Raw genomic sequence first — 11559 nt, forward strand, 5'->3', positions numbered from 1 at the left:
ATGGTTTACAAAACACTACATATTAAATAACACACACATGTGAACATACATACATATTTTTATATTTCTTCTTTCTAAATTATACAAAAAGAGTTGTATACACTCTTAATAGTTAGAGCGTTTTTGCGCGTTTTAAATATTTGTTAATATAAATGAGATGAATTTATTTTGCTAATTTTATGATATTTCTTTTTAAAAATAACTACAGAAATGGTTCAACTTTATTACTGCAGGAAAAATGATTCATCAGATTTAGGTACATACATATTGCATTAATTTTCTATGCAAATTAAGTGATATTACAAATACTGTCATAATAAGTTTACCCAGTTTAAATTCATGAAATAAATATAAATCATCTTTGTTCCAGAACAAGTCAGATTTTTAGTTGAGCATTTCGTGGATGCAGAAATTGCAAAATCTTTCTTGTACTGAAATAGACCAGTAATTTGCTTAATACAGTTGTGTTCTTATTCAAAATGACAAGAATCAAATAATAATATGATAACGAATGTTCTATTTATTAATTTAAAAGCAATTAAATTCTGAATATTTACATTGCTTTTAAGCTTTTAAGAATTCATTATTAGAATCATTTCGATATAAAAAATCATTGCTGTGCCTAAGAATAATGATTAAAAAATCTTATATGCTTACATTGTTTGAGTTTCTTTAATAGAAATTAATATTACCTACTACACATTAATAAATACCAAAATAAATTTTTGTTTTAAATAAAATAATTTAATAGAAATAAAAACTGGTTATTTTTTCATATACACACGCCAAAGGAATCAATCGATCATATTTTTTCATTTCATTATATTTTTATTCCGATTATAAAAATGGAGTAGAGGGGTCTGTGAAATAGTTTACTATATACAGTGACTTCCACAACTGTTCACAAAAACACAAAATTATAATATTTTTAGTATAAAAAATTTTTCCAGCAAGATAAAAATTTCATTCTTTATATTTTAAATATATTACGTACTGAAAAATTAACTAAGCCATAAAATATGAAATTAAATTTGGTTTTCGTAGAAAAGGAGTGAAAAATGTAATCATGTTTTTGTGAACACTATTGTAACCCTACTGATATATGGACATTTTCTATTTTCCGCATGGATGTATGAGTGTTTGGTTTCATGGAGAAGAGTTAGGAATCTTAAAAAAATAGAAGGAATATTGAAAACAATGCCATATGTAGACACTTCAAGGGGTTCTTACCTGCCAATTCCGTAAATCCGTTAGTGTAAACCACACTAAACCATCATAATGTATGACGATGACCTAAACAAAAGATTTATATAACCATCTAATATATTGAGGACCACTATATTAACTGTTTGAATTGTCCTCAACAATAAACAAGGCGGAATAGAACCAACAATGTTGCAAATAAGCACAAATATACCAAAATAATTAGATTTCCAACGCCCCATAACCTTAAAAAGCATTAGGTGACGATAAATTAATAATGAGCTAAAATTAACACATATTTCTCATCAAATTTTATTAAAAACAGGCAAAAGAGTCTTAAACCCATCATTACAGAAAAAGTTGGTTCCAATAAATGCCGATATATCCATGCGGAAAATAGAAAATGTCTATATATCAGTAGGTTTACAATAGTGTTCACAAAAACATGATTACATTTTTCACTTCTTTTCTACGAAAATCAAATTTAATTTCATAATGTATGGCTTAGTTAATTTTTCAGGACGTAATATATTTAAAATATAAAAAATGAAATCTTGGTGAAAAAATTTTTTATACTAAAAGTATTATAATTTTGTGTTTTTGTGAACAGTTGTGGAAGTCACTGCATGTATGTATGTATGTATGTATATGTAATATGAACAATGTCACAAACCCATTGACTATAGTGATATAAAGATACTTTATTTTTTGCGAAATTTTGAAAAAGGCTGTTGCGCAAATTAATTACTCAGATTACCAATGGTATCAATCAGAAGCTACAGTGACAACGATGCTACTTTGAAGAAATGGAATAAAGAGACTAATGCATTGACAATTTTTATACTATCAAAAATGATGGAGGTATATTGATTTTGCCATTCTGTTTGTAACACATCGAAATATTGGTAGTAGTCCTACGAAAGTATATATCACTAGTTTACTTATCTAAAATTCGTGTTTTTTGAACTGAGTACTATAAAAAATGAGTCATATTCAAGTCTTTCATATAGTTTTGTCTATTTTCAAATTATTTTCGGTGTTTTAACTTTTATTTAATAAGTAATCACACCTATTCTGCATTTCGATTACGTTTCCGTATTCAGATATGCTACGATCGAAAATTGGTATTCCAAGAGAAAACGCAATCGTAAGAAAAAGAAGAAGCAATTACATTTTATTTCAATGCTTTACGATTGTGTGTATTCGTTGTTGTTATTTTAGTGACGGAGCTTCGATAAAATTTCCATTCGAATTGAAATGCAGAATAGGGGTGAATAAGTTTGTTTAAGATGAGAAACACATTAATTACCACTTATTTTATATATCATGTTTTATTTATACAATCCGGCAATCTGTTTGAAAGTTATATACAAATAGAAAAATGTTATAAAACATTCAATGCTGTTTTACTCAAAACTAAGTTTTTTGATTTATGCCGGTCTTGTAGTATTTTAGGTCCAGCTTTGACTGTTGCCAACACAACCAAAGTTTGGTTGCTATCCATAATAGACACACAAGTTCTCAGCCCTAGCCATGTTAGCCTGTCTGTTGAATGCAAGATATGGATCAGACTGCAGAGCTAGAGAGCTTAACTAAGGTTTGTTTGGTATTGAAAATTTCGGTGCACGATTTTAACCACCTCCCATACAAGTGAACCCCGGATTAAGTTTTAAAGAGTCATAAATTAAATAAAATAAAAAAAATAAGTTAATTAGGCAACAATCGTTATAAAATTTTACACAAGTTAGTTTTATGTACCCAGAAATTATATTACATTGTAATGTAATTAGACCATAGTTAACCCTATTCCTCATATAAGGTCCCCTTTAGAAAGTGACTTTAAGGAACATAAATGGCTTAATAATAAAAGTATAATGGCGACATTCGTCGTAAAGATGTTTTATAGGAATAAAAATCTAAGTTTGATGAGTATCGGTTTACATCCCCCATATGAAATTCCATTCTGAAAATTACTTTAACGCTCCTAACTGGATTATAAATACTAGTATAGCTTTAAAATCATAAATAAATAAGTTTTACAAAAACCAAAATGCATGAGGATCGGTCTAAGATTGACCCACCCTCCATATGAGGGTCGTCTTCAGAAAATGACTATAAATCATAATTAAAAATAAAAGTGTGGCTATGAAATTCGACACAAACAAGTTTCTTATTTGTGAAGATTAAACTTATAGCTACGAAATATTTTAGAATAAATCTCAAAACAAAAGTTACTAAAGTTAATAAAGATGGTCATTATTTATTTAAAGAACTTAATATTAAGAAAATAATAAATGAACTGGGAACATGACCATCTTCTCTTTCAACTTTCTCTCGTTATATTCTTATTTCTTTATGGAAAACATAATGAACCCTTCTCCAAGGGTTGTATACGTTATAACATACAATTCTATTAAACTATACTAAAGAAAAAAGAGAATCATTTAAGATCGGAATTTTATGTATTACCTATCCCTATGTTCCATCATAAAATGTGAGTTCAATTGGGTATGTTGAGATTTTTTATTAAAAAAAAATTTAATAAAATCCTTATTACATAAAAAATAATCATATAAACATTAATAAACTTAAACGAAATATGTGATTAACATGTAGAAAATCTTTATAAATTAATAGAATTGAATGGACTAGTTCTAAACAAAGAATATTAATTTGCCTAAGTTAATATTATAAAATTGCAATTTATTTCATTTTACTGATTTTACCAATTAAAGTTTCGACTCCCTTATGAATGCGAACAATAAGTAAAAATCCTATAAAAATGGCTGGCATGCTAACAAAAGTAGCAATGCCTTCGTAAATAAAACGCGGAGCAAATATTTTCCAAACCATTAAATGGCGACAATGCATTGTACACGCCACCATGGAACATAACACCTAAAAAGAAAAGCAATGTAAGTTTAAAGTAAACGTTAAAGAAATTAGACTTACCTTTATTCCTTGCAAAATATAAAATTGAATAGCCAATTTAAAAGCCGTACCAATAAATGTATACTCCTGCTCGTATAATGTCAATTCACCGCGAGTCATGTCAAAGCCAACACATTCGTTTGAGATGTCACTTAGCGATCGTTCATTCATAGATGCAGATGAATTGAATGGTCGGCCTATTCCAGAAATCTCAATTTTACGTTGTTCGCGGTTAAAATTTGTTTTTATAAGATTTGGAAAAAGAGCAAAAATCGAAAAGGTTTCAGTAGATAATAAGCCGTACATGCAGAAGAACAAAACATGACCACAAAATGTATTGAATATCACTAACACAGCGGAAATAATGTTAGATTGTCCAATGTTGGTAGTTCGACCTACAAATGCTGCGCGCCAATCAATTTGCGACAGTGTTGTTTGATGGGAAGTAGCGAAGAAGCAAAAATGAGCCAATAAAAACCATGCAACTACAGCAGTGAATCTAGGATGTACACAGGTTTCTAATAAATATAAAAAAATTATGACTTTATTACATTTATTATAGTAAAACTAAACAACTCACCAAAATTTGTTGCGGTTCTAAAACGCAAAATAGCATGAAGTAAGAGTATTATAGCTCCCACAGCTATGCATGCAACGATACCCATTGAAGAGCGTGGCTCCAAAAGAACAATTAAAACCATAGCTAGAAATGTTCCAAATGATATTATAACTGATGAATATACAGTAGTTAATCCATAGACTACGGGAATTTCACTGCCTCCTTCTGGATTATCCCCTTCGTACATTCGTTTCATTTTCTTGAAAATTTCGGGTACCACACTCTCTGTACTATTCACTGTAATCCTTGAGGAATTTTTGGGTGGTAACAAATACACCATTAAGGGTGATACGGTAACAACGATAATCTGGACAATCAATAGTGTGTAAATAACTACCGCCATTGCATCAATATGTGTTCTCTGTATGTTCTTAATAGCACTGTTCGATAAGAGAATGTGTCCACCAGCACAAATACTCGCTATTGTGGGTCCATAACGGGCCAACAAGACATTGATACAATTTCCAGTCAAACTTCCGCAAGAACGAAGGTAGATCCGACTAAGCGTTGTATATAACACAATTATAACCACTGACAGTATATATGTTTTTGCACCGGAGGGTTTCTTAAGTGAGAATCCCCCTAAATTGCCATTGTTAGTGAAATCTGCACAATTGCCTTGTTCTTCGCGACAACGAAACAGAGATGTTGCAAAACGGATTAACGCAATAGCTAGGAAACTGGCCACAAACAACTTAAATGCAGTGGACTTTAAAAATTGTTGGAATTTAAATTTATTCTTAAAGTCCACACGGACGCTCTTTTGTATAAGTTCGTAAACCATTAGAAAGATGACAGCTACTAGTAGATAAGACAGTATTTTGCCTTCTTGAATGATGAAACTGTTCGAGAAAAATATGCAAAACAATATGATTAAGATCAAACGTGAGGGGAAGTTACCAAATCGCTTTGCTTTTGACAAATTTTCTGTAATTATTGGCCAGCTCTGTACTGTATGGAATACCAGTATCAATGTACTTATAACGCTGGTGAAAAATATAATAGAATGCTCTTCCGTTTTGAATGCAAAGTTCTTATAGTAACGATAGCCAAATACTCCTGCTGCTAAATTCAGAAGATAAGTATAGCCCACCTCTTTCAATTGGAAAATTTTACAAAAATCCATTGATCGTGTATTATAGGTCAGTGTGAAAGAGAAAAATATTGGCAAAAATGTAGCAAAGAGCCCGTGTGACATTTGTGTTGCATCAAACTTAACCCATATCTCACGGCAAGTATTCAGTATTAGTCTCAGATTTATATTTAAATCTCCAACGAATGATTTAAAAGCAATTTCATTGTATATTGTTTTAACTCTGTGCGTTAACAATATATATTCAGTTTCCAAGCTTTCCATTTTATCCAAATTAAATGTTCGTTTGTTTTCTAAAGCATAATTGAAAAAGTACTTATAAATCTGTTGCGCATTTTGCCAGGCGTGTAAAATTAGAGTTTGCATTTTACTCAAGTGAGGAATAGGAATATCAGGAATAAGATTAAAATTAATTAAACCTAAATTGGAGTACGGTATTGGTATTCCGAGAATGGTGGCAAGTGTTGGCACGAAATCAATCTATAAAAATAAATACATAACAGAATTATTCTATGGAAACATTTTATGATAAAAAAGGTATGATAATTTTGTGCATTTTACATATTCTATCTCGAACTGTAATTTTTAAAATAAATGCTTACTTTTATATAAATTTATACAAATTTGCTTTAATGAACTAATAAACAAAAATGTAATTGACCAAATTTAATACTGAGACGTCTAACGGATAGTTTTAAAACTTAACAGGAACACTATTCACGGCCCCTTGAATACATATTTGGAATTTTATTAATTCGTTTATCATTACTCTTTTATTTATATAGATAGATAGATAGATAGATAGATAGATAGATAGATAGATAGATAGATAGATAGATAGATAGAAAAGAATTTGTGTAATTTTGAAAACTGAGATTTTTCACTTCTTAAAGGATTTTTACCAAAAGCCATCAAAATAATTAACTATTTATAAACGGCTCTGAAGTTTTGAGATGCATTTTCAAGGGAAAATATCGATGTTTTTAGGTTTTTATTAAAATTTTACCATTTAATAATTACTTTTGCTCTTTATTGCAAAGGAATCGTAATCAATGATGTCAAGTGTATGGAATGTAGGATTTTTTTTTCTCAAAAATTTCTTATGAATGAGAAATGTGAGAAAAAATTTTTTTTTAGGATATTTCATAAGGATTTACGGACAATAGGTTAGGGAATACAACAGTACCAAAATTATTGTCAATTCATTTTACGAAATATTTTTTATTAAATGTTTGTCCATTTTAAAATTATTTTTGTAATTTCAGATTTGTTTAGTGAACAATATTTGTACTTTTAATTATGTACATTCAATTATCAAAATGGAGTTTTTTGAATTTTGCCGGTCTTGTTAAAATATATCTATTAAAAATTGCGACTTGTACTCCTACAAACATGTTTAAAATAAACTCACATTAGAGTAAAAATATCAGTGTTTTCAAAATACAAATAAATAAGATTAAATTATTAAAAAATATACGTGACTCTAAATTAAGCGTCATTTTTTACCTCAACGTGTAATAGTTACAAATTATCATTATAAAAACCAATTTCATTTTTTTGTTTCTGAATACATATTGTCTCTGCTTGAGAAGTGTCATGGGCATTACCATGATCCAATCTAATTTTATCTAAACTATGTAATATCATAATTTTAGGGATGCCAAACGGGACTGTCTTTTACAAATCCCGGTATTAGGGATTTTGAAAATTGCAATCCCGGTATTCCGGGATATTTCGGATTTTATATATGAAAATCTTTAAATCTTCATGTTTGTAAAGAAAATTGTTTAATTTGGTGGAAATTCAGCAGACAGAAAATATATTTAAATTAAAACAATCCAATTAATTATAATTTTTAAACAAAAACTTTTAGAATTTCATAATTTCTGTAAATTTTTAAATACATACTTTGAAATAAAAATAAATATCAAGTTCCGAAATTAGACGCAAGCACTTTTTAAAATCATATACTGTTCCATTTGAAATAATAATTATAACAGAGCCCAATTCAATTATTCGAACATCAATTTAGAACCTTTTCTTTGAAAAATATTTGGAGTTTTGCACAAAATACATATTAGTTTTGGAATATAGCATATTTGAAGAATTTTTTTTTTAAATTTTATGTACATTCAGAACAAGGTAATTTTCCTATATAGGTATTAGAAAGTTTGAAATGTAAAATCTTCTAGTATTGAAAAATAAAGTTTGTATTCGACTGTGTCGAAATTAAATACCCACCATCAAAATATTGTAATGTATTAATATTAATATGAGCATCAATGTGATTTACAGAGGAGGTCCTCTTAGGTTTTCTTGTGTCAATTTTGGTCCAAATTTACAGCCCAAATAGAATAAGTCTTCTAGCTCGTGTTTTCAACTTACAGAAACAGAATGTGTATACTTTTTGGGTCTACGACCAAAATTTCAATGTGTTAAAAATAAGATCGTAATTTTTAAACTAATGAAATTATGGCTCAAAATAGAAAATAACAAATTCCGTGATTTTCGGGATTGGCATCCCTACATAATTTTGAATACTATATAATTGCGTACATTAAATCTTATCAAGTTAAACAACAGAGATTGATAATAATATCTGTGTATACATAATACGTAAGTATCTTATCTAGTGTAAGTCTATGTATTGTACTTATTTATGTTTATTTACATACCTGCTGCAGTGTTGTGTTGTCAGAATTAAAATCATTTTTGAAAAAATTTCCTTGTTTGGTATAAGCAAATAGAAGAGCATTGGTTTCATCTTCTGTGTCGCCACCGTGGTCACCAGAAGCTGTCATTCCATGATCACCCATTACAAATAATGTTGTTTTATCATCCATTTCAGCGACAATGTTTCTGAAGCCCATTACCGAAATGAATAAAACCTTTAAAATTGTTTCTCTTTAAAATGAACTGAAAAATATACCTAATGACATCATTCATTTCACTAAGTTTACGCGACATCTCCTCATGAAGTGGTCCATATTTGTGTCCGCAATGGTCGACTCCCAAAAAATGAGCAATTAATACTTGCCAGTCGTTCTTTTGCATTTCTTTGGGCAAATGCTTTTGTATTTTACGATCAACTGTATCCAGATCGAATATATCAAAACTAGGGTACGCATACGATCTTTTAAAGCGCCTAGGATATAGATCCGTCCACGTGCTATCTCCTAAAAATACTATTGGTAAATGATTTCTGACCATTTGATCAATAATATTGTCCTCATTTATTTCTGGAGAAGCAAAGTTTGATCCCATATCAACAAATGTGGGTAAACTTCCAGTGGTTAAACCCTTAAGTCTTTGTAGTGTAGTAGTTGGTGGATCAGCTTTGAAGCGCATAACTCTTGTCTGATCCGGCATATGCTCCAGAAGTTCATGCAGCACTGTTAGTTTATTTTCGTATGGCAAGGGCTGCTTAACATTATCCTTGTAAACACCAAACTCATATTTTAATGCATCAATAAGTAATATTATTACTTTAGATTTTTGAGGTAGACACAAATTTGCAGATGCGTTTACATCTTTGAATATTTCTTGAACAACCTCTTCAGTTAGATAATATTCCTATTAACATTAATGAAAAAAAGTATATCATGTAAAACCGAATTTAAATAAACTTTGCAGTACTTACGTCATTCTGGTCTAATGACAAGTGCCGGCAACAGCTCACATCCGTCTTCGAAACGCGAGACAACAGAAAACCTCGAGAAAATAAATATACACCAGAAGCAATTAGATACGCCAACCACAAAATAACCAATCCCAAACTTATAGCAAACTTCATTTTAATACTTTAATTTATATATCTGTTTTTGTACTTCGTATCTAGCAAATGCATCTAAAACAATGCATTTCCAAATATTGTTGGTAATTCGTTTCAGAATTCATGGAACGCACCAAACTTTTTTATCGAAAATCTTGTTTTACGACTAAGATATAACATACAATTTTAAATGTATTTCTTAAAAAAAATAACTTTAATCCATTCACACACACCCTTATTCGAAATAAACCAAAATATCTTGAAATTTTCACGGGTCTATTAGCAAATGAAGTTATCTCCGTGAAGAAAAAAATACACCGCACACCAGTGTAGAGTAAATAATTAAAACAAAATACTAAACTGTTTTAAGAAGGTGGCAGAGCCCTGCGCCGACAAATATTAACGGCGGCGGCGACTGACACTAAATATGTCGGCGGCGGCTTAAAATCGACTGTAAGCCGGCTAAGTTTTCAACTACGTTTAGTTTTTAATTTTTCAACGATTTTAAATAAAAACGGAATCCGAGAGATGTTTATAACAACAAAACAGAGCAAACTCAAAAGTTGTATGAGAAATTATGCAGGGATGAATAAACAATTCTTAAAAATTAAAAACAAATCCTTTCTCCATGTTTTACTAGGATCTGCCGATATTTAACCCTATCTTCCATATAAAACATCTTGCAATATAAATAAGAAACCTACTTAACAATTTTGATGATTCTAACTACAATGGTTTTCCAGATATACAATTTGTTACATATGGGAGATTCCACGTTTAATTTAATCTATGAAAAATTTGAATAATCTAATAGTTTCCAGATATACAAAATTTTGTATTTAATTCATATGGGAAGTGCCAAGCCCCCCATTGAAAGTCCGCCCGTTATTCTCTAAATGTTCTTCAGTAAAATTTGAAGATTCTAGCTCTAATAGTTTCTCAGATATACGAATTTTTCTATTTAATTCATATGGGAGCTCCAAGCCCCCCAGATGAAAGTCCGCCCTTTTTTCTCCAAAATGTTCAGATGAATATTAAAGTTGTTCGTGCAAAATTTGAAGAATTTAGTTATATTAGTTTTCCAGATAAACGAATTTTTGTATTTAATTCATATGGGAGGTTCCGCTCCCCTCATTGGTAGTCCCCCAATTTATTACCCAAAATGTTTACATGAATGTTAAAGTTCTTCCAGAACAACATCATTTAAAGGGATCACAAAGAGATTGAAAAATATTCCAAAAGTTTCACTTTGAAAACATTATTAGAATGTATGAAAACTCGCAACTCTAAAGGCAGACTATTCCTATTTTAGCGGTAATTTATGATTAAATTAAGTAAGAAGTAAGAGTTATATTCGGCAAATCACATGTCGTAAAAAAGCAAATTTCGGAAGTGGTCCGATCATTAGATTAATAAGATCATTAGATTAATAAGAACGTCACCGTGATTTTCGGATTAGGGACTTAAAAGTGGATTTGGATCAATAATATATATAATTTAAAGTATTTTTTTTAATTCTACTATAATTCTATAATAATGATAACTTTTGGAATGATGTATCAGCTATAAACTGATTTTCTGTAAGAGGGTTATATTGGCGGACCGATCCTCATAACTTTATTTTTCGGTTCCTAAAAATGTTTTTTTCGTCGACATCGACATTTGAAATCCATTTATGTGCGTTTAAGTCATTTTCTCAAGAAGATTTCATATACATATTTGCATTACATATTTTCGTTCCAACAAAAATTGTTTTATTATGGTATTATTAAGTACGTAAAAAACGTTAAAATCAATTATTGAAGGGGGCAGGGTCAATTATGGCCTATAGAAATTTCGATTGATATCGAGCCATTTTTGCAAAATGGACGTAAGCGAGATAAATTTTCGTTCAATTAGGATACTGCGTGTTTAATTTTATGTTTATATCTTCAATATTTT

The 11559-nt window shown here is 29.8% G+C and overlaps 1 protein-coding gene across 1 annotated transcript; it reads right to left on the reverse strand.

The window, feature by feature from the left end:
• Positions 1-3861: 3861 nt before the first annotated feature.
• LOC119612884 (GPI ethanolamine phosphate transferase 3) lies at positions 3862-9970 on the reverse strand. Its single transcript, XM_037968804.1, has 7 exons — positions 9852-9970; positions 9487-9784; positions 8776-9419; positions 8522-8705; positions 4715-6326; positions 4156-4652; positions 3862-4101 (listed from the first exon to the last, which is right to left on the reverse strand). The coding sequence occupies exons 2-7, from the start codon at positions 9637-9639 to the stop codon at positions 3907-3909; spliced, it is 3285 nt and encodes a 1094-aa protein (XP_037824732.1). The 5' UTR covers positions 9640-9784; positions 9852-9970; the 3' UTR covers positions 3862-3906.
• Positions 9971-11559: the final 1589 nt, after the last annotated feature.

This window comes from Lucilia sericata, unplaced genomic scaffold (genome assembly GCF_015586225.1).
Source record: "Lucilia sericata isolate MDLA Ls3-8-SP2 unplaced genomic scaffold, ASM1558622v1 Contig000002F_arrow, whole genome shotgun sequence".
In the NCBI taxonomy this organism is placed as follows: domain Eukaryota; kingdom Metazoa; phylum Arthropoda; class Insecta; order Diptera; family Calliphoridae; genus Lucilia; species Lucilia sericata.

Excerpts from the sequence above, each read along its gene's own strand:
- LOC119612884 (XM_037968804.1), bottom strand. The coding sequence starts at position 9,639 with ATGAAGTTTGCTATAAGTTTGGGATTGGTTATTTTGTGGTTGGCGTAT. Across the intron at positions 8,706-8,775 it reads GAAATGAATGATGTCATTAG|AAACATTGTCGCTGAAATGG; the intron begins GTATATTTTTCA and ends AATGGGCTTCAG. Across the intron at positions 6,327-8,521 it reads ACAACACAACACTGCAGCAG|ATTGATTTCGTGCCAACACT; the intron begins GTATGTAAATAA and ends TTATTTTTATAG.